The following is a 26,854-nucleotide window of genomic DNA, read 5'->3' as shown; positions in this document are numbered from 1 at the left end:
TACCTCACCCTCATCTATACCAACTACGAGGTGGGCAAGGGTGACTTATGTGAAGGCACTCCCCAGACAACTGAAGCCTTTTGAGACCCTGCCGTCCCAGAACCAGGGAGGCTAGGCCTTCATTGTGGGCGACCAGATATATCCCTCGCTTACTACAACCTGCTGGACTTGCTGATCCATGAGGTCCTGGCCACCAGCTGCCTGGATGTGTTCCCCCTGCTCTCGGCCTACATGGCACACCTCAGCGCCCGGCCCAAGCTCAAGGCCTTCCTGGCCTCCACTGAGCACCTGAACCACCCCATCAATGGCAACGGGAAAGTGAGGGCTGGGGGGACCCTCGGCAGGAGGCAGGGGCCGTTTGCCTCCCTTTCTCCAGGACCGACGAAGTTTCTAAGAGAAAAAAAAAAAAATTAAAAGAAATATTGGGCTGGGTGTGGTGGCTCACACTGTAATCCTAGCACTTTGGGAGGCTGAACTGGGTGGATCACCTGAGGTCAGGAGTTTGAGACCAGCCTGGCCAACATGCTGAAACTGTCTCTACTAAAAATACAAAAATTAGAGGGGGTGTGGTGGTGGGTGCCTATAATCCCAGCTACTCGGGAGGCTGAGGCAGGAGAATTGCTTGAACCCGGGAGGCGGAGGTTGCAGTGAGCTGAAACCGCGCCACTCCACTCCAGCCTGGGAGACAGAGCGAGACTCCATCTCACAAAAAAAGAAAAAGAAAAAAATATATATCGGCTGGGCACGGTAACTCATGCCTAAAATCCCAGCACTTTAGGAGGCCAAGGTGGGTTGATCACCTGAAATTAGGAGTTCAAGACCAGCCTGGCCAACATGGTGAAACCCCATCTCTACTAAAAAATTAGCCAGGTGTGGTGGTGGGCACCTGTAATCACAGCTACTTGGGAGGGAGGCTGAGGCAGGAGAACTGCGTGAACTCAGGAGACAGAGTTTGCAGTGAGCCCAGATTACGTCACTGCACTCCAACCTGGGCAACAGCACAAAACTCTGTCTCGAAAAGAAAAGAAATCACTCCCAATACTTGTCTTCCTGTGCCCAACTCAGGAGATACAATATCTACTAGGAGCTGAAAATAAGGAGGCAAAGCCAGACATGTCTACTTGTGTTTATTCTCATTTTTGCTTTTTTTAAAAAAAAAAAAAAAAATGAGGGATGGAGAGGGAAATAACCCATAAACACCACGAACAGGAACCAAGACTCCAAGACTTGGGCATACTCCCTCTACCCTCAGCCTCAGTTCTCCAAGAGATTCCCACCCACCTGATTTTCTTTTAAACAAGACACCCAAATCAGCAGCAAAGGTACCTGGGGTAGTCACTGAGATTTTGAACACTGGGAATGGGAGGGGGAAAGTCCAAAAAGTAGAAGTTGGGAAGAAAAGGGAAGGATTGAGGGAGATGCTAGGCTCTGGAGGACAGAGCTGGGCCGCAAGAGGTGGAAGGAAGCCAGTATGGGGGGTACCCCTCCTGACTGCTGTTGCCCGTATTCCCCCAGACCCCAGAGAGCCCCATGGTTTGTTCTGCAGTCCATTCCCTATTCCCCAAAGGCCTCAGAGGCCTAACTCCAAGTCCTCTAACTCCTCTTCTAGCGCCCTCCTCCTTGCTAGCTTTTCCAGCTGCTCTTTGCTGGGCTGGCTGACTTCCCCAGCCTGGATCCGCTGCTGCAGCTCTTCCACCTGCCGGAGTTTCTTCTTTAGGTTCTTTATCTTCTTGGCTTTCTCAGTGGTGGCCCCTGAGTCAGGCTGGTCAGATGCAGCTGTGGGGGCTGCCCGAGAGCCCTGTGGAGCACTGGGGAGTTGGGCTGTCTCTTCCAGGGACACCTTATCAAGAGTCCTGCTCAAGGCCTCTGCCTCTCCTTTCTCTTGCTGCTGCCGCCTCTTCTCCTTTCGCTTCAGGTTACGTTTGGCTGTCTTGGAGAGGCCTGGTTCACCACCTTCAGGCCTGGATGGGGTGACAGGAGCAGTGGCCTCAGGGCTTAGCCCTGGGGGCAACTCTGGTTTACTCTTGAAAAACTTCACATACTTGTTTTCATATCTGCAGGAAACAAAGGATATCAAGAGTTTCAGAGAATTACTGACTTTTTGATCCCTTTTCTTAAACTTCCAAACACTTCATCCTCATTACATTCTTGCTTCCTTTTTTTGTTGTTGTTTTTGTGGGGTTGTTTGTTTTTTGAGATGGAGTCTCGCTCAGTTGCCCAGGCTGGAGTGTAATGGCGCAATCTCAGCTCACTGCAACCTCCACCTCCAGGGTTCAAGCGATTCTCCTGCCTCAGCCTCCCGGGTAGCTGGGATTACAGGCGCCTGCCACCACGCCTGGCTAACTGTGTATTTTTAGTAGAGATGGGGTTTCACCATGTTGGTCAGGCTGGTCTTCAACTCCTGACCTCAGGTAATCCACTGATCTTGGCCTCCCAAAGTGCTGGGATTACAGAGAGCCACTGCGCCTGCCTGTTTGTTTTTGAGACAGAGTCTCGCTCTGTCGCCAGGGCTGAAGTGCACTGGCGCAATCTCGGCTCACTGCAACCTCCCACTTCCTGGGTTCAAGAGATTCTCCTGCCTCAGCCTCCTGAGTAGCTGGGATTACAGGCTCATGCCACCACGCCTGGCTGATGTTTGTGTTTTGTAATTTTGTATTTTTAGTACAGACGGGGTTTCACCACATTGGGGAGGCTGTTCTTGAACCCCTGACCTCAAGTAATCCACCCGCCTAGGCCTCCCAAAGTGCTCAGATTACAGATGTAGGCCACCGGGCCTGACCACCTTTCTCTCTTTATGGTCCCTCCCCAACTTTCCTCTGCTCTGCAGGAAAGATGCAGCGAAGTCCCTAGAACCTAAAGCTCTGGAGGTTCTAATGAACAGAGGTCAAAAGTATAGGACTAGTGATCTGTAACCCTCACTCATCCCTGAATCCCAGACTCTTTCTCTCCTTTCTCAGATAGTTGCCCCTCCTTCCATTTCCTTGGGGCTTAGGAGAGTCCTCCCTGAACTTGTAGGCATAAGGATATTCTATCCTTCTGTAGGGACCCCATCAGAAAACCCCTACGCAAAGCCTAACCACGTACACTGGGACCTCCTCCTGGGGCACATATCCTTCTTTCACCCTCCGCTGCTTGCGCCAGGTCCCGTCAGGTCGCTGTGTTGACGCGATATACTTGCCTAAAATAAGAAAAATTAAGTTGAAAATTACTCTTATTTTCAAACATTTTACAAGATGAGACAAGAATGTATAAATGTACATACCATCTCTCAGCACCCATTCATCCAAATGCAACCATTAAGGCTCCTTTTCTCATACCAACACTCAATCCCTCTCTCATTATTTATTTACCGAGTGCCAATACACTGTACAAGAAACCATCCTTGCCCTCAAGAAGATTCTATTTGTAGGTAAGACAGGATAGGCACAGAGGAAGAATTTTGTTAAAAAACCAAGGCAATAGCATGGGAACATGAAAGGCAGTAAATAAACAAGAGGCTAAAAAGACATAAAAACCACAGGGAGGAGAAATGACAATAGCGGATGTTGTAAAGAAGGAGAAATTTTATTTAGATGGAACTTAAAAAAATAGGTCAACTTTTAGGAATTCATACCACAAGATATATACACACCAGTACACGAGGATGTATTTAAAGGGTATTTGGTTTTTGTTTCATTTTGTTTTGTTTTTAGATGGAGTTTCACTCTGTCACCCAGGCTGGAGTGCAGTGGTGCAATCTCAGCTCACCGCAACCTCCACCTCCCAGGTTAGGCGATTCTCCTGCCTCAGCCTCCCGAGTAGCTAGGATTACAGGCCCCTGCCACCACATCCGGCTAATTTTTGTATTATTAGTAGAAATGGGTTTCGCCATGTCAGCCAGGCTAGTCTCGAACTCCTGACCTCAGGTGATCCGCCCACCTCAGCCTCTCAAATTGCTGGGATTATAGGCATGAGCCACAGCGCCTGGCCTTTAAAGGGTATTCGTTGATGCATGATTTAAATTAGCAAAAAGCTGGCCAGGCACGGTGGCTCACGCCTGTAATCCCAGCACTTTGGGAGGCTGAGGGGGTTGAATCACGAGGTCAGGAGTTCGAGACCAGCCTGACCAACATAGTGAAACCCCGTCTCTACTAAAAATACAAAAAAAAATTAGCCGGGCATGCTAGAGAGCGCCTGTAGTCAGGCAAATCACTTGAACCCAGGAGGCGGACGTTGCAGTGAGCCGAGATTGCGCCACTGCACTCCAGCCTGGGCAACGGAGTGAGACTCCATCTCAAAAAAAAAGAAAAAGAAAAAAGATTAGCAAAAAGCTGAAAGCAACTTAAAAGGCCATCAAGTGGAGTTCGAGACCAGCCTGGCCAACATGGTGAAACCCTGTCTCTACTAAAAATACAAAAATTAGCTGGGTGTGATGGCACACGTCTGTAATCCCAGCTACTGGGGAGGCCGAGGCACGAGAATCGCTTGAACCTGGGAGGCAGAGGTTGCAGAGTCTCAAAAAAAATAAAATAAATGTTCTGACACTGACTAGTGTTCAAGATATACTAAGAGAAAAAGCAAGCTGCAGGATAACATGTGGAATAGTGGTCCTCTAACTTTTTTTATTTCAGGACCCCCTTTACACTGTTATTTTATAATATGCATATCATTATACAATATTTATTTATTTATTTATTTTTATTTATTTATTTTGAGACAGAGTCTCGCTCTGTCGCCCAGGCTGGAGTGCATTGGCGCAATCTCGGCTCACTGCAAGCTCTGCCTCCCGGGTTCACGCCATTCTCCTGCCTCAGCCTCCCGAGTAGCTGGGACTACAGGCGCCTGCCACCACACCTGGCTAATTTTTTTTTTTTTTTGTATTTTTAATAAAGACGGGGTTTCACCATGTTAGCCAGAATGGTCTCGATCTCCTGACCTCATTATCCACCTGCCTCAGCCTCCCAAAGTGCTGGGATTACAGGTGTGAGCCACCGCGCCTGGCCTATTATACAATACTTAAAAGAGATCATATTCATTAATCTCATCACTAAAGTATTTAAGTACATGGAAGCTATCAAGCTCAGAATGGGAAATACAAGTTTTCCAAAATTCTTGGCAGGGCACAGTAGCTCATGCCTGTAATCCCAACACTTTGAGAGGCTGAGGCGGGCGGATCACCTGAGGTCAGGAGTTCGAGAGCAGCCTCGCTAGCATGACAAAACCCTGTCTCTACTAAAAATACAAAAATTAGCTGGGCGTGGTGGCAGGCGCCTGTAATCCCAGCTACTCAGGAGGCTGAGGCAGGGAAAACTGCTTGAACCCAGGAGGCAGAGGTTGCAGTGAGTGGAGATTGCGCCACTGCACTCCAGCCTGGGTGACAGAGCGAGACTCCAACCCAAAAAAAAAAAAAAAAAATATATATATATATATATATATATATATAAAATAGAATTTTGGAAAATTTATATTATATATATATATTATTATTATATAAAATAAATAAGTTTTCCAAAATTCTAATTTTCTATATATATTAGATATATATTAGATATATATTATTATATATTAGATATATATTAGATATCTATTAGATATATATATCTATATATATTATTATATATAATATAAAATAAATAAGTTTTCCAAAATTCTAATTTTCACCTAAGTGTTTGAATTTTATCATTGGTGAGAAAAACTATCAGTTGTTTTCCTTCACTTTCACTTCCTTCATTTTCAGGAAAATGATCACTGGATAGTCAGGTCTGAATTACCATAGTTTGTCAGTGTTTTTTTTTTCAAGTAAAAAATACTGCTCCATGAGAAGAAAGTTTGTTCAGCTTGCAATTCAGACAACCATCCTACTTCGGTATGCAGCAGAAGTGTTTCATGCTTACTTCCCATGAGTCACAGAGAACATTAAAAAAATATGTATTCAAGGGCTGGGCTTAATACAATTAATCATTTTCGTTGTATCATCAATGATATCCTTAGGTGAAACTGGCATTTACAGCTAGTGTGTGGCAGTGAAGAACAAAATGATTAGTATAATTTGGTGCCACTGCCCTGACAAATGCATGCTTACAGGGCCAGCAGTTTCACCAACCATGTCTTTTGCACCATTGGTGCAAAGTCAACCCCGTGAAAAAGACAAATAAATAAGCATGATTATGAGAATAGTTTTGCTTGCAGACCTTCTGAAAGAGTCTCAGGGACCCCCTTAAGGGTCCTGAACCACACTTTGAGAATCACTGATATAGAGTATGGCACTATTTTATTTTATTTATTTATTTATTTATTTATTTTGAGATGGAGTTTCGCTCTTGTTGCCCAGGCTGGAGTGCCATGGTGCAGTCTCGGCTCACTGCAACCTCCTCCTCCCAGATTCAAGCGATTCTCCTGCCTCAGCCTCCTGAGTAGCTGGGATTACAGGCATGCACCACAATACCTGGCTAATTTTGTGTTTTTAGTAGAGACGGGATTTCTCCATATTGGTCAGGCTGGTTGCAAACTCCTGACCTCAGGTGATCCACCCGCCTCGGCCTCCCAAAGTCCTGAGATTACAGGTGTGAGCCACCGCACCCAGCCAGTATGGTACTATTCTTGTTGGAGTAAGGGGCAACACTTAAAGACATGTAGTCTGTGTACAGGGACAAAGAAAAAGGTGTGCAAGGATACATATCAAACTGTTAATACATATCAAACATATATATATGTTGAGAGAAAGTTAACATATATATATATGTTTTGTTGTAGCTCTCTTATTTTAAGTATTACTTTTGTAAAAATAAAGAAAAAAAGATTTTTAAGGCCAGATGCGGCGGTTCACACCTGTAATCCCAGCAATTTGGGAGGTTGAAGTGGGTGGATCACACAAGGCCAGGAGTTCCAGACCAGCCTGGCCAACATGGCAAAACCCCGTCTCTACTAAAAATACAAAAATTGGCAAGGCAAGGTGGCTCATACCTGTAATCCCAGTGCTTTGGGAGGCCGAGGCAGGTGGACTGCCTGAACTCAGGAGTTCAAAACCAGCCTGGACAACATGGTGAAACCCTGTCTCTACATACAAAACCCTGTCTCTACATAAATACAAAAAAAAAAAAAAAAAAAAAAAAAAAATTAGCCACGCATGGCGGCATGCGCTTGTAATCCCAGCTACTCGGGAGGTTGAAGCAGAAGAATCACTTGAAACAGGGGGTCGGAGGTTGCAGTAAGCCGAGATTGAGCCACTGCACTCCAGCCTGGTGACAGAGCGAGACTTCGTCTGGAAAAAAAAAAAAAAAAAAATTGGAGGCCAGGCGCGGTGGTGCACACCTGTAATCCCAGCACTTTGGGAAGCTGAGGCGAGTGGATCACTTAAGGTCAGGAGTTCGAGACCAGCCTGGCCAACATGGTGAAACCCCATCTCCATTAAAAACACAAAAATTAGCTGGGTGTGGTGGCAAGTGCCTGTAGTCTCAGCTACTCGGGAGGCTGAGGCAGGAAAATCGCTTGAACCCGGGAAGTGAGGTTGCAGTAGGTCAAGATCATGTCATTGCACTCCAGCCTGGGCAATAGAGTGAGACTCCGTCTCAAAAAAATATAAAAAAAAAAAATAAGGCTGGGCATGGTGGCTCATGCCTGTAATCCCAGCACTCTGGGAGGCCGAGGTGGGCGGATTACTTGAGGTCAGGAGTTCGAGACCAGCCTGGCCAACATGGTGAAACCCTGTCTCTACAAAAATACAAAAAATATCCAGGCGTGGTAGCGGGCGCCTTTAATCCCAGCTACTTGGGAGGGTAAGGCAGGAGAATCACTTGAACCCGGGAGGTGGAGGTTGCAGTGAGCCAAGATTGCACTGCTGCACTCCAACCTGGGCGACAGAGAAAGACTCCATCTCAAAAAGTAAAAATAAGTAAAATAAATAAAAATAAAAAAATTAGCTGGGCATGGTGGCACGTTTGTAATCCCAGCTACTGGGGACGCAGAGGCATAAGAATTGCTTGAGCCCAGGAGGTGGAGTTTGCAGTGAGCCAATATCGTGCCACTGCACTCCAGCTTGGGCAACAGAGTGAAAATCTTTCTCAAAAAAAAAAAAAAAAGAAGAAAGAAAAAGGAAAAAAAGACTTTTAAAATAAATGTCTAGGGCCTCCTACATGAATTATATATTATTACATGAATTGTTTTTTTGTTCAAAATGCAAATATCATTAATACACTAAAACAAAAAAGTCCAGGCGCACGGGCCCACTCCTGTACTCCTAGCACTTTGGGAGGCCGAGGCAGGCGGATCACCTGAGGTCAGGAGTTCGAGACCAGCCTGGCCAAAATTGTGAAACCCCATCTCTACTAAAATAAAAAAAATAGCCAGGAGTGGTGGCTGGGCGTCTGTAATCCCAGCTACTCCAGAGGCTGAGGCAGGAGAATCACTTGAGCCCAAGAGGCGGAGGCTGCAGTGAGCCAAGATCATACCATTGCACTCCAGCCTGGGTGACAGAGCAAGACTCTGTCTCCAAAAAAAAATAAAATAAAACAAAAAAAGTTGTTAAAGGCAATGGGTGATTCGACAGGTGGAGGGCATGGAAGAAAGAAAAATCATGAGCAAAGGGGCTCAAACTTGAGCAAAGAAAGGCATGGATGTGGGAATGGGCGTGAGTAGGGAACAGAAAGTTGAGAGGTTCAGGTGAATGAGACAGTTCATGTTAGGGAATAGGAAGCCTGGTTGGAAATGAAAAATGGGGTAATCGCAGAAAGCCTTAAAAACAAGGTCAAGAACTTTGGACTTTATTGGGTGAGTAAAAGAAAACTACTACGGATATTTTTTGCCCAGCTGTGACAAGAATAAAAACCAAAGAAAAAAAAGTAGGAGGCTTCCTGGAGGGAGGACTGAGACAAGAGCTGGGCTTTGAAGGAAGAGTCAAACTAAACAAAACGGGAGACAGAGTAGATTAGAAACAGTTCGTTCTCAAACAAAAACTCACGCATGGGAATGTAGATAGCATTTTCAGGCAACGACAAATAGACCAGTCAGGCTGAGCCAGAGACAGGGCTGGAATGTTCAGACCTTGAATACCAGTTAAAGATTTTAATATCTGGCACATGGCATGCACTCAACAAATATTTGTCAAATGAATGAATCCTTTATGCGAAGTATTGTCTTAGGGCTTTGAATAAATGAATGAATCCTTTATACAAAGCAGTGTTTCAGAGTATTTAATCTAGCATAATAAAAGGGTGACTTCGAAAAAAAAAAAAACACCAGAGACATGGAAACTAGTTAGGGAAAAAATATTGTGATAATCCTGGCATGAAGGGACAGAATTGGCTGAAACAGGGGCACTGGAAAGTAAGAGACTAAGGGCAGATACATTATCAAAGAATCAACATTTGGTAATTCACTAACTAGGGAAGGAGTAAGAGGGTAAGAAATCAAAGATAATTCAATACACTTTTTATTTTAGTAATCTCAATGTCCACAATTTACCATAAACAGTTACAATTGGAAAAAATAAAAACAAAAAAGAGAGGAAGAGATAATCATATGAATATGATAGCATTATCAATAAATAGTGAAAGGTCAGGCACAGTGGCTCATGGCTGTAATCCCAGCACTTTGGGAGGCCAAGATGGGAGGATCCCTTGAGCCCAGGCATTCAAGACCAGCCTGAGCAACATAGGGAGACCCCTGTCTTTACGAACTATACAAAAATTAGCTGTGTATGGTTAGTGGCATGTACCTGTGCTACCAGCTACTCAGGAGGGTGACCTGTGTTGATGAAAAGAGTCAAACTCTGTAAAATATTTTTAGAGATTCTGAGCCAAATATGAGTGACCATGGCCTCTGACACTGACCTTAGGAGGTCCTGAGAACATGTGCCCTAGGTGCTTGAGGTACAGCTTGGTTTTATACATATATATATATATAAAAATTTTTTTGAGACGGAATCTCACTCTGTCTCTCAGGCTGGAGTGCAGTAGCCCGATCCCGGCTCACTGCAATTTCCGCCTCCCCAGTTAAAGTGATTTTCCTGCCTCAGCCTGCCGAGTAGCTGGGACTACAGCACATCACCACACCTGGCTAATTACTGTTTTTGTTTTTTGACACAGTCTAACCCTGTTGCCCAGGCTGGAGTGTAGTGGCATGATCTTGGCTTACTGCAACCTCCACCTCCTGGGTTCAAGTGATTCTCCTGCCTCAGTCTCCCGAGTACCTGGGACTACAGGAGCCCACTACCACGGTAGCCCAGCTAATTTTTTGTATTTTTAGTAGAGACAGGGTTTCACCATGTTGGCCAGGCTGGTCTCAAACTCCTGACCTCAGGTGATCCACCCACCTCAGCCTCCCAAAGTGTTGGGACTGCAGGCGTGAGCCACCACGCCTGGTTTTATATATTTTAGGGAGGCATGAGACATCACTCAAATACATTTAAGAAATACATTGGTTTGGTTCAGAAAGGTTGGACAACTCAAAGCAGGGGGCTTCCAGGCTATAGGTAAATTTAAACATTTCTGGTTGACAATTGGTTGAGTTTGTCTAAAGGCCTGAGATCGATAGAAAGGTTCAGGTTCAGATAAAAGATTGTGGAGACCAAGGTTCTTTTGAAGTCTTATGGTGGCTACCCGTAGAGACAACAGATGACAAACGTTTCCTATTCAGTTCTTTAAAAGGTGCTAGACTTTTAGTTAACCTCTTCAGCATTGGGAGAGCCTGGAAGAAATAGATCTAGCTATGTTAATACAGAATTTTATTTATTTATTTATTTATTTATTTGAGACGGAGCTTTGCTCTTGTAGCCCAGGCTGGAGTGCAGTGGCACCATCTCAGCTCACTGCAACCTCCGCCTCCCAGGTTCAAACAATTCTCCTGCCTCAGCCTCCCGAGTAGCTGGGATTACAGATGTGTGCCACCACGTCCAGCTAATTTTTATGTATTTTTAAGTAGAGATGGGGTTTTGCCACGTTGGCCAAGCTGGTCTTGAACTCCTGACCTCATGTGATCCACTCGCCTCAGCCTCCCAAAGTGCTGAGATTATAGGTGTGAGTGACTGAGCCCGGCCTGTTAATAGAGATTTTTTACAGATGCAGTTTCCCCCACAAAGGTCGGCTTTGCAGGGCCATTTTAAGATACGGCAAGAAACATGTTTTGGGGTAAAATATTTTTATTTTCTTGTTATGTCAGAGTCAAATTGAAAAGTAACGAGGCCAGCCACGGTGGCTCACGCCTGTAATCACAGCACTTTGGGAGGCCAAGGTGGGTGGATCACCTGAGGTCAGGAGTTTTAAACCAGCCTGGCCAACATGGTGAAACCCTGTCTCTAGTAAAAATACAAAAATTAGCTGGGAGTGGTGGCGGGCGCCTGTAATCCCAGCTACTCGGGAGGCTGAGGCAGGAGAATCACTTGATCCCAGGAGGTGGAGGTTGCAATGAGCCAAGACTGCGCCACTGCACTCTAGCCTGGGTGACAAGAGCGAAACTCCATCAAGAAAAGAGAAGGGGAGGGGAGGGGAGATACAGGGTTAAATAACCCATCTGATGAGAACTTATGGTTTGTAGGGCATGACTCCCCAGACCCCTTAGATAGGAATTTTGGCAAGATAAAAAAAGTCAGAGCTTAGTTCTCATGTGGTAGGATCAACTGAGTCTTGGACAACATATTGAGACCCCATCTCTATTTTAAAAACTTTTTTGAAAATAATGTGCAAGGCAGGGTATAGTGGCTCATGCCTGTAATGCCAACACTTTGGGAAGCCAAGGCAGGTGGGTCACCTGAGGTCAGGAATTTGAGACCAGCCCGGCCAACATGGCGAAACCCTATCTCTATGAAAATAAAAAAATTAGCTGGGCATGGTGGTGCATGCCTGTAGTACCAGCTACTCAGGAGGCTAAGGTGGGACAATCACTTGAGTCTGGGAAGTGGAGGTTGCAGTGAACTGAGATCACACCACTGCACTCCAGCCTGGGTGATAGAGTGAGACTCCACCTCAAAAAATTAAAAAAAGAAAAGAACATGCAATAATGAAAATTCTATTGGGGTGATAACTTTTCTGTTAAAAATTTCCATTAGGCCAGGTGCGGTGGCTCACGCCTGTAATCCCAGCTACTTGGGAGGCTGAGGCAGGAGAATTGCTTGAACTTGGGAGGCGGAGGCTGCAGTGAGCCAAGATCGTGCCATTGCACTCCAGACTGGGCAACAGGAGCAAAACTCCGCAAGAGGGGAAAAAAAAAAAAAAAGGCCTTCTTGATTTACCTCTTGCTAGTTTTCAGCCTCTCAGCATAAAGCCACCATACTCTCTGCTCTAGAAACAAATATTTGGCTGGGTGCAGTGGTTCACGTACGTAATCCCAGCACTTTGGGAGGCGGAAGCGGGTGGATCATCTGAGGTCAGGAGTTCGAGACCAGCCTGGCCAACATGGAGAAACCCCATTTCTACTAAAATACAAAAATTAGCAGGGCATTGTGGCAAGCTCCTGTAATCCCAGCTACTTGGGAGCCTGAGGCAGGAGAATCACTTGAACCCGGGAGGCGGAGGTTGCAGTCAGCCAAGATCACGCCATTGCACTCCAGCCTGGGCGACAAGAGCAAAACTCCGTCTCAAAAGAAAAAAAAAAAATAGAAACTAAAATATTCACAAATCTCAACCTGACCCATGTCTCTATTCTCTGTACCTTTTGGCTTTTGCTTCCTCTGGCCTGGAATAGACTATATTTGCTTATCTTAAGTTCATTCCCACTGGTCTTTAAAGGTCAAATTCAAGTATCAACTCAAGGCAGCCTTCCTGACTTCCTTACGCCAAGCCAGGTTAAAACTTGCTTTCTGTGCACTCGCAGCACCTGTTTTAGCTTTTATCATGCTCTAATGCTTAACAAAATTATTTGCTTGTTGGAAAGCAGAAACTGTCTTTGAACTTTGTAGCAAAGAGCCTGGCCCACAGAAGACAGTAAATATGGATTGAATTAATGAATAAATGTGAGTATCTCATCAGGGAAGAGCAAGAATCCAGAATGTTCTGGGCAAAAAGCATATGTAACGTGAAAAGAGACTCAGGGTAAATTAGTGAGACTATGAAAGGTCTCCAACCTCCACTGAGTTTGGACTGAAGCCTTAAGCTGTAGAATACTGATGGCCAATAAGGGAGTACAGGTGATCTGTTCAAAGCAATGATTTAAGATTAAACTGAAAAATGTGTACCATAAACTAAAGGTAGAGAAAATGAAAACAACAGTTGCAATGTGAAAAGACTTGACTTGGATGGTTTCTACAGGTAATGAAAGGAAAATGAAAGAGAAATTCATTGTGAAGTTAAATCAACAGGATCCAAAGACTTACCAAGATGTGAATTAGAGAGGAAATAATCAAAACAGTGACACAGTGGATTTAATCTCATGCTTTTCACATGTATTCTTATTTTTCTCAATATACGGTAGGGCACATGGTAATCACATTTATTCACACATGGATTTTAAATTTTTATTGAGCACTTACTCTTGTGCCAGACACTGTAACAGAAGCTAGGGATACAACAATGAATAAAGCAAGCAAGGTTCTTGCCTTCTTAGAGTATACATTCTAGTGAGAAAGATAACAAACAAGAACACAGCTATTTCTAATATCACTCTTGAATTTGGAAAATTGGGAAAATAAAAACTACTGATATAAACAAAGTCCACAGGGGAAAACAACTTTGTGGAAACAACAATTCAATTCAGACAAGTGTTTTACATGGAATTTGGGAGAAAGGGACAATACTAGAAACATATATTTAAGTTGATTGCATAGAGATTATAGCTGAAGGTTTAGGAGGACTAAAGATAGACTGTAATGAAAGGCAGAGCAGAAGCTTCTTGAATGGCCATCCTGTGTGGAAGCCCTCAGAGATACAAATAGCCCATTATCACAAAGGAGCACCTATTTTATGTTATCTTGGTTCCATCCTCTGGCCTTGATGGTATCCAAGGGTGAAGTCAAAAAGAAGGGAGAGGTTTGGCGGTTCCCACCCCTAGAAATAAAAACCAAGGGCAAAATATCAGGACTTTCAGATAATATCTTGCAGAGAGTCAAAAACTAGAGATTGGGGACTGCTACTGTAAGAATCTTTTTAAGCTTTGTCATTTTCTCACATCTGCCGTTTTTTTAATTCTCAATCTATTTCCTTAAGTCTGTCAGCAATAAAAACTCTTACACTGAAAGGGTCCTTGTTTCCAGGGGTTGCAGGTAGACAGTGAAAAGACAACATAGCAAGGCATGGAGGAACTCCAAAGAGGTAGGGGACATGGTTGTTAAAGGTATGAGACCTTCTTCAAATAAGAAAAGAGATCTAAGTCACAGGTCTCAGCCTGCGGATGATCTCAGGGCCAAAATAAGACCTGGATGTGGTTTCCAACACAGAGAAAATATAACAAAGAGAAGATTAGAGCTGGAGGAATGACCCTGAAATAATGATCATAATCATTTCCCTCAAGGAAGAAAAGGTGACAGCAACAACAGGAAATGATTCATAGGAAAGGAAGACCAGGACATGCTAAGCCATGGAGACCAACAGTTTTAAATAAAGGTAGGTAGGTGATGGCCGGGCGTGGTGGCTCACACCTGTAATCCCAGCACTTTGGGAGGCCGAGGCGGGTGGATCACGAGGTCAGGAGATGGAGACCATCCTGGCTAACACGATGAAACCCCATCTCCACTAAAAATAGAAAAAATTAGCCGGGCATGGAGGCACACGCCTGCAGTCCCAGCTGCTCAGGAGGCTGAGGCAGGAGAATCGCTTGAACGCGGGAGGCAGAGGTTGCAGTAAGCCAAGATCGCGCCACTGCACTCCAGCCTGGGCGACAGTCCAAGACTCTGTCTAAAAAAAAAAAAAAAAAAAAAGTAAAGGTAGGTGATTAACAGTATTAAATACTGCAGAGAGATCAAGGAAAGGAGAACTGAGAAAAAGGTTCTGGCTTTGGCATTTTGGAAATCCCTGGTTATCTCCACAAATACAGCCTCAGAAAAGCACGGTGGTAAAGAGGCCAGACTATAAATTAAACAAAATAAACATTAAAAGCCTCCTAGCTGGGCTTGGTGGCACACACCTGTAATCCCAGCTACTCGGGAGGCTTAGACAGGAGAATCGCTTGATCCCGGGAGGCAGAGGTTGCAGATCATGCCATTGCACTCCAGCCTGGGCGACAGAGCAAGAGTTCATCTTAAAAAAAAAAAAAGCCTCCTAGAAGAAAAGTACCATAAGTGCCAATAGGGTTATCAAGATGAGTAAGATGGTCCCAATTTTCAAAAAATTTACAGACTAAGTAAGGAGGAAGTGGGCAAATTAGGCAAGCAAAGCATAAGACAAAAGTAAGAGTGTCATAAGTATCCTAAGAGATGACAGGAGATAATCAGGAAAACCTCATTTGACACTAAAGACTAGAAAGTAGTTATAATTAATGATAACAACAAATCAGCAGCCAGTATTTCTGCAGGCAGAGAAAAGGGAAAGGGGATAAGAGGAACAACAAAAGCAAAATCCTAGCAGTGGAAAACTCAGTATTTAAGAATGATTAGTAAAGAGTATTTATTAATAAGTAGCTACATTACAGGAGGAACTTTGTATACATTATCCTGTTAAATCTAAACGATAGATAGATATTATCATTTACAGCCAAGGAAACAGTCTTCAAGAGGTTAAACACATGGTCAAGTCTTGGTGCGGTGGCTCAAGGCTGGGATTACGCCTGTAATCCCAGCACTTTGGGAGGCCAAGGCGGGCGGATCACCTGAGGTTAGGAGTTTGAGACCAGCCTGGCCAACATGGCAAAGCCCCATCTCTACTAAAAATACAAAAATTAGCCAGATGTGCTGGCGCATGCTTGTAATCCCAGCTACTCGGGAGGCTGAGACAGGAGAATTGCTTGAAGTCAGGAGGCAGAGGTTGCAGTGAGCTGAAACCACACCACTGCACTCCAGCCTGGGTGACAGAGTGAGACTCCAGCTCAAAAAAAAAAAAAAAGACATGGTCAAGATCCCAAAGGTAGCACATATCTGTAACCTGAACTCAAGTCTGATGCCAAAGCTTACACACCATCGCACTGCTGTTCCACATCAGCCATACAGCCCAGTTTCACTAGAGGGTATGGGCAAAAACATGGCATGTGATAATACTATATTTAAAAGTAGTCAGCCAGGCACGGTGACTCATGCCTGTAATCCCAGTACTTTGGGAGGCAGAGGCGGGCGGATCACCTGAGGTCAGGAGTTCAAGACCAGCCTGACCAACATGGAGAAAGCCCCGTCTCTACTAAAAATACAAAAATTAGCCAGGCGTGGGGCATATGCCTGTAATCCCAGCTACTCGGAAGGCTGAGGCAGAAGAATCACTTGAACCTGGGAGGTGGATGTTGCGGTGAGCCGAGGTCAGGCCATTGCACTCCACAGCCTGGGCAACAACAGCAAAAGTCGGTCTCAAAAAAAGAAAAAAAGAAAGTAGTCTGAGGTTGGGCGTGGTGGCTCATGCCTCTAATCCCAACACTTTGGGAGGCTGAGGCAGGCAGATCGCTTGCGTCCAGGAGTTCAAGACCAGCCTGGGCAACATGGTGAAACCTCTTCTCTACAAAAATTAGCTGGGCATGGTGGCACACACCTGTAATCCCAGCTACTTGGGAGGCTAAGCTGGGAGGATCACTTGAACCCAGGAGGTCAAGCCAGCAGTAAACTGCAATCACACCACTGTACTCCAGCCTGGGCAACAGAGTGAAACTCTGTCTCAAAAATAAAAAAAATTTAAAAAGTAGTTTGTCAGCTGGGCGCAGTGGCTCACCATGCCTGCAATCCCAGCACTTTGGGAGGCCAAGACGGGTGGATCACCTGAGGTCAGGAGCTCGAGACCAGCCTGGCCAACATGGTGAAAGCCCGTCTCTACTAAAAATAAAAAAAATTAGCCGGGCGTGGTGGTGGGCGCCTATAATCCCAGCTACTTGGGAGGCTGAGGCAAGAGATCACTTGAACCCAGGAGGCAGAGGTTGCAGGGAGCCGAGGTCGCACCATTGCACTCCAGCCTGGGCAACAAGAGCGAGACTCCATCTCAAAACAAAAAAAAATTAATTAATTAAATAAAAAGTAGTCTGTCACAGCCATAAAGAGCAAAATAATGTCCTTTGTAGCAACATGGATGCCGCTGAGGGCCCTTATCCTAAGCAAATTAACACAGGAACAGAAAACCAAATACTGCATGTTCTCACTTATAAGTAGGAGCTAAACACTGGGTACTCACGGACATAAAGATGGCAGCAACAGACATTGGGGACTACTAGAGGCGGGCACGGGTTTAAAAACTATCTACTGGGGCCAGGCACAGTGGCTCACGCCTGTAATCCCAGCACTTTGGGAGGCCAAGCTAGATGGATCACCTGAGGTCAGGAGTTGGAGACCAGCCTGGCCAACACGGTGAAACCCCAACTCTACTAAATACAAAACTCAGCCGGTCATGGTGGGATCACATGCCTGTAATCCCAGCTACTTGGGATGCTGAGGCAGGAGAATCACTTCAACCCGGGAGATAGAGGTTGTAGTGAGCCAAGATCACACCACTGAACTCCAGCCTGGGCGACAGAGCAAGAGTCCATCTCAAAAAAATAAAAAAGGTAGTCCTATCATTTAATCACATTTCCCAAAGCTTTTGTTATGTAAAATACTACTCCCATAAGATATTAAACAGGGGTTATCCCTAAAAATTGTTAAATAAGTTTGGGAAATTCTGGGTTAAACACCAAAAAAGATTTTGCGTTTGTTTTTTTTAACGGCAAGGCTTAAATGAGTTACTATGTTCTTATTCAGGTAAATATGCAAGATGGGAATATGGTTTACAGTGTTTCTCAAAATTTGTGCACACAAACATTATTTGTATTTTATTTTATTTATCTTTGAGATGAGATCACTGTCACCCAGGCTGGAGTGCAGTAGCTGGACCTTGACTCACTGCAGTCTCCACCTCCCAGGCTCAAGCAATTCCTCCCACCTCAGCCTCTACAGGAGTGTGTGTGTCACCACACCCAGTTGATTTTTTGTATTTTTAGTAGAGACGAGGTTTTGCCATGTTGCCCAGGCTGGTCTCGAATTCCTGGGCTCAAGCAATCCACCCGCCTCAGCCTCCCAAAGTGTTGAGATTACAGGCGTGAGCCACCACTCCCGGCCTCTATTTTAGTTATTTTGTGTCACATCTCAGAAGATTACTAGGTGTTTCAAGGATTCATATTTTGGAAAATAACAGCCAATCTTAACAGTATAATTCAAAATATGTCATTTTACCTTAATGTTATATATGCATATGTGCTTAGAAAAACTAGGCTGGGGGCCAGGTGGCTCACACCTATAATCCCAGCACTTTGGGAGGCCAAGGCAGGCAGATCACCTGAGGTCAGGAGTTCGAGACCAGCCTGGCCAACACGGTGAAACCCCATCTCTAACTAAAAATACAAAAAAATAGCTGGGCGTAGTGATGCGTGCCTGTAATCTCATCTATTTGGGAGGCTGAGGCAGGAGAATAGCTTGAGCCCAGTTGGCAGAGCAGAGATCGCGTCACTGCACTCCAGTCTGGGTGACTGGAGACAGAGCAAGACTCCGTCTCAAAAAAAAAAAAAAGAAAAAGAAAAAAGAAAAACTAGGCTGGGTGCAGTGGCTCATGCCTGTAATCCCACCACTTTGGAAGGCCACGGTGGGAGCACTGCTTGTGAAAAGGAGTTTGAGAACAGCCTGGGCAACATAGCTCTATAAAAAAATTCAAAAATTAGCCAGCCATGGTGGCGCATGCCTGTAGTACTAGTACTAGCTACTCAGGAGGCGGAGGCAGGAGAATTGCTTGACCCCAACAGTTAAGACTACAGCAAGCTATGACTGTGCCACTGGACACTAACCTAGGCAACAGAGCAAGACCTTGTCTCTTTAAAAAAAAAAAAAAAAAAGGAAAAGAAAAACTAGTTGCTCATGCCTATAATCCCAACACTTCAGAAGGCCAAGGTGAGAGGATCACTTGAACCCAGGAGTTGGAGACCTGCCTGGGAAACATAGCAAGACCTCATCTTACAGATAATTAAAAAAATCAGGCCGAGCATGGTGGCTCATGCCTGTAATTCTAGCATTCTGGGAGGCCAAGGTGGGCGATCCTTTGAGGCCAGGAGTTCAAGACCAGCCTAGACAACATGGTAAAACCCCATCTCTACTAAAAATACAAAAATTACCTGGGAGTGGGGGTGCATGCCTGTAATTCCAGCTACTCGGGAGGCTGAGGCAGGAGAATCACTTGAGCCCAGGAGGTGGAGATTGCAGTGAGCAGAGATCGCACCACTGCACTCCAGCCTGGTGACAAAGCGAGACTCCATCTCAAAAAAAAAAAAAAAAAAAAAAGAAAAGAAAAAGAAAATAACCCTAAATGCCGAAAAAGATGCATGCACAAAAACATTCATAGTGTTCTTATAATAAAAATTCTGAAAACAATCTAAAAGTCCAATAACAGAAGAAAGATAGGGTGCATGCCCAAACTACAAAACACTCTGCCAGTATTTTAAAAGATGTTTACAGAGTTTTTAATAGCAAGGAAAAACATTTACCTCATAAGGCTAAATGAAAAGGCAAGACATAAAAATGTATATACCATCTGGTTCTGCTATGTTTAAAACAGTTCAGAAAGATATATGCCATATATAACAGCAGACTCTGGGTTGATGAATTAATATTGAACAAAAATTACATAACTAAATTTGTACTTAAGAAGCAGTAATCTGGTAGCAGTATATCTGAAGAAATGAAACAAGAGAGGGACTGGAAATACAATGACCAGTTTAGGAAGTCACAGTAATATTTGCAGAACAACAGAAACTAGAATTTTAGCAGGCACTTAGAATGGCCCAAGTACTATGCCTGGTACTTGGCCATATATAGTAATTTCTTCTAACCCATACAATGACCCTTACATAATAGTAATAATTATAGAACAATGTGTTGGACACTTTTTATGTGCCAAACATGTAAATTACTTTATTTAAATTTTAATACTCATAATAATCCTGTGTTGCAGGAGTTATTCCAATTTCATTGATGAGAAAACTAAGACTTAGATTCCCAAGGCTATATAGCTAACAAGTACTGAAGATGGGATAAGGGTAACAGCAGTAGGAATAAAAGAATGATATTTTGATAACTGATATACGTGAGGAGGGCAAGAGAGAAGTAAAAGATGATAATAAAAATAATCATAAAAAAATAAAACTCCCATAAATAAAAAAAAATACTCCCATACAAATAAAAACACCTAGTGATCAGATCTTAGTTTTTAACATTACTCTTTAGTAAAAAGAACAAGGGCTTCTTGGAGAAATGGCAGACCGTAGGACTGGAGCAGAGAACAAAATCATACCTGCAATGATGGCAAATGTCAAAGGGAGATGGGCCAAGTAAAAAACTAAAAGAGTTCCCAATGTTCAAAACTGGAACATTTGAGCAATAAAGCAAATAAAATAGTATTGGATTATAACCTAACATATAAAATACACATCTATAAGTCCATATTGATATACATAAATTAATAAACAAAGGAAAAGAAAAAAATCTCCTGGGCAGAAGAATGCCAAATAGTGTGTTTTTTTAATTGTTTTTTGAGACAGCCTCTCACTGAGGCTGGAGTACAGTGGCACAATCACGGCTCAATGCAGCCTCAGCCTCCCTGGCTCAAACAATCTTCCCCCCTGAGGCTCCCTGAGTAGCTGGGACCACAGGTGTGTGCCACCTTACCCAGCTCATTTTTTTTTTAAATATTTTTGTAGATAAGAGGTCTTGCTATGTTGCTTAGGATGGCCTCAAGCAATCCTCCAGCCTCAGCCTCCCGAAGTGCTGGGATTACAGGCATATGCCACCATGCCCAGCCCTTAATCTCTTTTTTTAAGGAGAGCACAACTCTCTACTCCTTATGTGTGGGCTGGCAATAGTGACTTCCCTACAGTATGGAAAGGAAGGGGGTAAAGCCTAACTTTACAGTGAAGCCTTACAAACAATATCTCTGCCAGATGATCACGGTCAATACTAACAGGCTGGGCATAGTGACTCATGCCTAGTAATCCCAGAATTTTGGTAGGCCAAAGGGGAACAATACCTTGAGCTCAGGAGTTCAAGACCAGCCCAGGCAACATAGTGAGACCATCTTTACCAAAAAAAAAAAAAAAATTAGCTGGTCATGATAGCACACGCCTGTGGTCCTAGATACTCAGGAGCCTGAGGTGGGAGGATCAATTGAGACTGGGAGGTCAAGGCTTCAGTGAGCCATGATGGCATCACCGCACTCCAGTCTGGGCAACAGAGGGAAGACCCTGTCTCAAAAAAACAAAAAAATTAACAGTAAAAAATCATTGTGATACTATGTACCCTGATACAATGTGATGAAAATGTCACTTTACCTCTGTGGTCTTCCTCCCCAAAACACATAACCCAAATCTAATCATGAGAAAAGAAATACATCAGACAAATTCCAATAGAAGGATATCCTACAAAATACCTGACCAGTACTCCTCAAAACTCAAGGTCATGGAAAACAAGGAAAGCCTGAGAAAATGTCACAGCCAAGAGGAGCTTAAAGAGACATGAGAACTAAATGTTATGCAGTACCCTGGATAAGATCCTGGAACAACAAAAAAAAATTAGGTAAAAAGGCTGGGCGCAGTGGCTCACACCTGTAATCCCAGCACTTTGGGAAGACGAGGTGGGCAGATCACCTGAGGTCAGGAGTTTGAGACCAACCTGACCAACATGGAGAAACCCGTCTCTACTAAAAATACAAGATTAGCCGGGCATGGTGGCACATGCCTGTAATCCCAGCTACCCAGGAGGCTGAGGCAGGAGAATCACTTGAACCTGGGAGGCAGAGGTTGCGGTGAGCTGAGATCTCACCATTGCACTCCAGCCTGGGTAACAAGAGCAGAACTCTGTCTCAAAAAAATAGTAATAAATAAATAAATATAAAAATAAATTAAGTAAAAACTAAGGAAATCAGCCAGGCGTGGTGGTTCACACCTGTAATTCCAGCACTTTGGGAGGCCAGGGCATGAGGATTGCTTGAGCCCAGGAATTTGAGATCAGACTGGGCAACAGAGCAAGACCGCATTTCTACAAAAAATACAAAAATTAGCCAGGCGTGGTGGTGTGTACCTGTAGTCCCAGCTACTCAGTAGGTTGAGATGGGAGGATCACTTGAGCCCAGAAGTTAAGACTACAGTAAATGGTGATTGCACCACTGCACTCCAGCCTGGGTGACAGAGCAAGACCCTGTCTGGGAAAAAAAAAAAAAAAACTAATGAAATGATGTATGGATTTTAGTTAATAGTAATATATCAATATTGCTTCATCAATTGCAAGCAAAGTACTATATTAACGTAAGATGACAGTAATGGGGAAACTGATTGTAGGGTATATGGGAAATCTCTGTAGCATCTTCTCAATTTTTCTATAAATCTAAAAGTGTTTTAAAAAATCAAGTATATTTAGAATATTAAAAAAAGAAATGGCTAGGCGTGGTGACTCATGCCTGTAATCCCAGCACTTTGGGAGGCCAAGGTGGGCAGATCAAGAGGTCAGGAGTTCGAGACCAACCTGACCAACATGATGAAACCCTGTCTCTACCAACAATACAAAAATTAGCCAAGTGTGGTGACATGTGCCTGTAATCCCAGCTACTCAGGAGGCTGAGGCAGGAGAATCACTTGAACCAGGGAGGCGGAGGTTGCAGTGAGCCAAGATCGCGCTACTGCACTCCAGCCCGGGCGACAGAGTGAGACTCTGTCTCAAAGAAAAAAAAAAAGAAACGATACAAAAGTTTACAAAAGTTTACCTTGGGTTGGCTAGAATAATGGTGCCTTTAACAGAAATAGTGATGGAAAAACTGATACTGGTTTTGGTCAGGTTGGATTTGAGGTATGACAGTATATCCAAGAGTGAAGATATTCACAAAACAATTAGAAAAAGGCATAGGCAACTCGAGAGAGGGTAGTGCTAGAAATAATGACTGCAAAGAGTTAAGAATAGGCAGCAAGGAAACAGAAATATCAGGAGATTTCTTCATATTCAAGAAATCTGGGGCCAGGTGCAGGCTCACACCTGTAATCCCAACATTTTGGCAGACTGAGGTGGGAAGATCACTTGAGGCCAGGAGTTCAAAACCAGCCTGGGCAACATAGCATGTCTGCATCGCTTCATTTAAAAAAAAAGAAAGAAAGAAACAAAATCCGGCTGTGAAGAAAAAGGAAACAAAAATGATAGGCCTTGAGTTTTCAGTGAAATAAAAATGAAGTCTTCTGCCAAAAGAAGGAGAATTAAAAGGGATGGTCACACAGATCTGGAAAAGGCTGAGGAAACAGCTATGGAAGAACATAAAAAATAAATTTAAATATTTATTTATTATTTATTTTTGAGACAGAGTCTCGCTCTGTCGCCCAGGCTGGAGTGCAGTGGTGCGAACTCAGCTCACTGCAACCTCTGCCTCCTGGGTTCAAGCGATTCTCCTGTCTCAACCTCCCGAGTAGCTGAGATGACAGGCCGACGCCCCATGCCACCACACTCAGCTAATTTTAGTAGTTTTAGTAGAGACGGGGTTTCACCATATTGGTCAGGCTGGTCTTGAACTCCTGACCTCAGTTGATCCACCCATCTCGGCCTCCCAAAGTGCTGGGATTATAGGCGTGAGCTGCCACGCCCAGCAAAAAAAATTTTTTAAAAAGAAAAAAACAATTAGAAGCCATGATCTTGGCAGAAGTTAAGTTATATTGAATCTGATAGCTCTGTACTTTTTCTCTAGCAACATGCTGTGGCCTAGAAGCAGAAGCCAAGAAAACATCTCTAATCATACCCATCAATAGAGATAACAGAAGTGCCTGCTTAGTATAGAAAATCAAAATGAATAAAGAAAGCAAGAGGATATTATCAAAGTGGCTGGTCACAGAGGTCTAGCTGGGCAGCACCAAAGGCCATAAGGTACTGACAGATTCAATGAAATGGGAAGGTCAAGAACCAGAGAACTTGAGGACAAAAAGCTGATCCTGTGGGTTTAAGATAGTGAAATAGGTGACTGGTAAGGAGGCTAAAGTGATGGGGAGCACCTGAAGAAAAAGCGGTGTCCTAGATGAGATCCAGGTTGTAGTGATTCTGATGTGCAACTGGTTTGAAAATACAAAGGAAAGTCGACCGTCTCATGCTGAGGAACTATGAAATCAGAATATTCCAATGGTGCTGGAGACACTGAAAATGATAGCAAAAAAAAAAAAGGAGAGAAAAAAATATGATGCAATAGGTCTGGGTCCTTGTGGGCAGTAAATGATGACATTAAAGTTTTACAGAAACTGCTATAATTGCATGGCAATACCTTCCATGAGGATTAGAGTGACAGTGGTAGATCAATGATCTGGACATAGTAAAGGAAAACAAAAAAGCAGTTTATTCCTTTTTCTCTTCCACATAGTCACGGAAAACAGAAAACAGCTTTTAGTGACAAGGTAAGGTAAGATGTGATACCTGGATTTTCACGGAGTCAGGGTAAAGAAAATGATTAAGAGTAAAGAGAAGTATACTGGATAAGTAGTATTTTCAAAACACACATTAAAAGTTGGTAATTCATGAAGGAGCTACTGGGTAGAGAACAGAAGGAAAGAGGTAGTACCACTTTCAATTGTGAGGTTGGGGAGAAGTAGCAGCAACCTGGGTTGTCATCAGGTACCATAAAATAGGTGGGCTGAGGTGTAAGGAACATGGAAAGCAGCAGAGCAAGAAGCAAAATGGCACATTTTAAAACACCGTGTGTACCAAGGCACAGGCACACTGTTGCTTCTACAGACTACAGACTACACATATGAGGGCTACAAAAACAGAAACACTTTGCACTTGCACAGCATTTTATAAATTGCTTTTACATATATTATTTGATCATCATTGAGTAGCTATTACTACTATGCATATTTTTCTAAAGATGAGGCCATTAGGAAGGGACAAAACCATGATAAAAGCTGTGATTCTCCGTTTCCAACACATACACCTCACATACACAGCAGACACTTCAGCATCTCGGCCAGCCAGCCTGCAAATTCTTCTCTAGCCAGAAGGAATAGTGGGTTTTATTCACTTGTCAAAGGGCTTCGGAGAAAAGCCACTAGATACTTTCCTGTTTGCCTTTTCCCACTTTAGACCCCTCAGTTTCTATCACCATCACGGGAGAAGGTAGCGAAGGGTGGCTCCATCAGGGAGAAAACTCAAGCTGAAAGTTGTATTAGGGTCCTCTTCCCTTCACACTTCTAAACCTCAGTGACCCAACAAATGAAGATACGGGAGAGGAAAAGGTACTATGTAGAAACGAGGAGGTCTTCAGCAAATAAAGCTTCGAGAAAAATAATGAAAACGGGACTGGGGTAGGGCAGAAAGCAAGTATAGCTGAAATGGGGGAGGGGAAAAGGAGGAGGGCAGGAATTGGAGGGAAATGAGAGTGTAGAAGCCCCCAAGCCTGAAGAACCTAAAAGAGATATGAGTGCTCCAACTGCTGGAGAAAAGCTAAGGGCCCGTGAGGGTCCTGAAGCAGGGACCAGCACTGAAGGACCCCAGGGTTTGGGTGACCGGAAGCAGAGACCCCAAACACGAGACCAGAAGGGGGCGCAGGAGACACCCTGTAGGAGAGAATGAATGGGGAAGGCGGTCCGGGGGGCGGGGCAAAGGAGGGGCCCCGGGATGGGCGGGGCACAGACCCCTTTCTAAGTCCGAACCCCTGCCCCGAGAGCCCGGAGAGAAGCGGCTCCGCGCCTCCCGCACTCACCGCCGGTCTCGTCAGTAACATAGGGAGTCGCCATCTTGAAAACGCAAACCACTTCCGGCGTGAGCGGGCTGGGGTCCCGCCCCCCTCCCCACCGGAAGTGGAGTCCCGATCGTAGCAAGCCACCATCTTAGTCTTAAAGGGAGAGTGCACCATTTCATGGGCGGAGGTGGAGGAGGAGGAAGAGTGGAGAAGCTGAAATAGTTAATAAAATAAAGCCGTGGGCTCTTTTACTGCCACCGATACCATTACTGAGCGCTTGCTGCCTGTAAAACAGTCCTCAGGGAGCCAAGAGAAGTTCCGAGGCACAGTCCCTCTCATCCCCAGGAACTCCTCGTACGTCCAGGACCTGCGAGGGAAAAGGGCGCAAGGCCCACCTGCACCCAAAAAGGGGGCCTTATAAATGAAGAAAGGAAGAATATCCAGGCTCTGGCCTGCACCCAGATCTCAGAGCGGCTTGGTGACGTGGAGCAGACAAACTCCAGGAACGCACTGGGGCGCACAAGTGTTTCTAGGGACGGTTGGAAGACCCTATCTAATCCTAAGAAGGTGGGGAGATCGAATTCGTGTGCCGATTGCTGTCGGCCAACCCACTCAACCACCAGAGACCCGCGGGAGGGGCGTGCAAGGCGGAGGGCGCCGCGGGTCGGTCACCTGTCTCCGTAGCCGCAGGGCTGCCGGCAGCTTCCATGGCCGAAGAGGCAGCGGACCAGGTTGGGCGGGTGGCCCTGGCCTGGCTCTGCCCCGCTGGGCGGCGCCGGGGATTCGGCGGCGAAGTGATGAGGGTCCTAGTTGCTTCTCGCCCAGACCTCCTAACCCTGAGTGCCTCCTCGGGCTGGGCCCTAGGGTCAGAGGGCAGGGTGAAAGCTTCTGGGCGGACCTACTTAGTATTCTAATTAAACTCGTCCAACCGCTGAGGATCTAAAGGTGGGCAACTCGCCAATAATCCGGTGCCGTAGTGTCACTCCATTTGTAGTCCTGCCCTGCGCCGTACCTCCCTATTCTGCAGACGAACCCATATGGTCTCCCTCCGCCGCCCATTTCAGCAACTGTTGTTCCTTAAGGGCTAAGTCCTGTTAAACTTGTTTCCCCTACAG

General features: G+C 44.7%; 1 protein-coding gene, 1 long non-coding RNA gene and 1 pseudogene across 4 annotated transcripts; 1 reads left to right on the top strand and 2 right to left on the bottom strand.

Annotated features, from left to right (window-relative positions):
- Nucleotides 1-1,285, top strand: LOC101132734 (glutathione S-transferase P-like; annotated as a pseudogene).
- Nucleotides 1,111-26,854, bottom strand: PYM1 (PYM homolog 1, exon junction complex associated factor). 2 transcript variants are annotated; one of them, XM_019038305.3, is made up of 3 exons: nucleotides 26,412-26,854; nucleotides 3,085-3,178; nucleotides 1,111-2,054 (listed from the first exon to the last, which is right to left on the bottom strand). In XM_019038305.3, the coding sequence occupies exons 1-3, from the start codon at nucleotides 26,446-26,448 to the stop codon at nucleotides 1,571-1,573; spliced, it is 615 nt and encodes a 204-aa protein (XP_018893850.1). In that variant the 5' UTR covers nucleotides 26,449-26,854; the 3' UTR covers nucleotides 1,111-1,570. The 2 variants fall into 2 exon arrangements, with proteins under 2 accessions (XP_018893850.1, XP_018893851.1); XM_019038306.2 differs by lacking the exon at nucleotides 26,412-26,854 and adding an exon at nucleotides 25,761-25,952.
- On the bottom strand, nucleotides 13,330-22,238 carry LOC129526066 (uncharacterized). Of its 2 annotated transcripts, none has more exons than XR_008670679.2 (2): nucleotides 22,121-22,238; nucleotides 13,330-13,952 (listed from the first exon to the last, which is right to left on the bottom strand). It is a non-coding gene; the product is annotated as an uncharacterized lncRNA (long non-coding RNA). The 2 variants fall into 2 exon arrangements; XR_010129323.1 differs by lacking the exon at nucleotides 22,121-22,238 and adding an exon at nucleotides 14,543-14,824.

This window comes from Gorilla gorilla, chromosome 10 (genome assembly GCF_029281585.2).
Source record: "Gorilla gorilla gorilla isolate KB3781 chromosome 10, NHGRI_mGorGor1-v2.1_pri, whole genome shotgun sequence".
NCBI lineage: Eukaryota > Metazoa > Chordata > Mammalia > Primates > Hominidae > Gorilla > Gorilla gorilla.
Note: the sequence above shows the minus strand (reverse complement) of the source record. Positions and strands in the feature narration are given on the sequence as shown.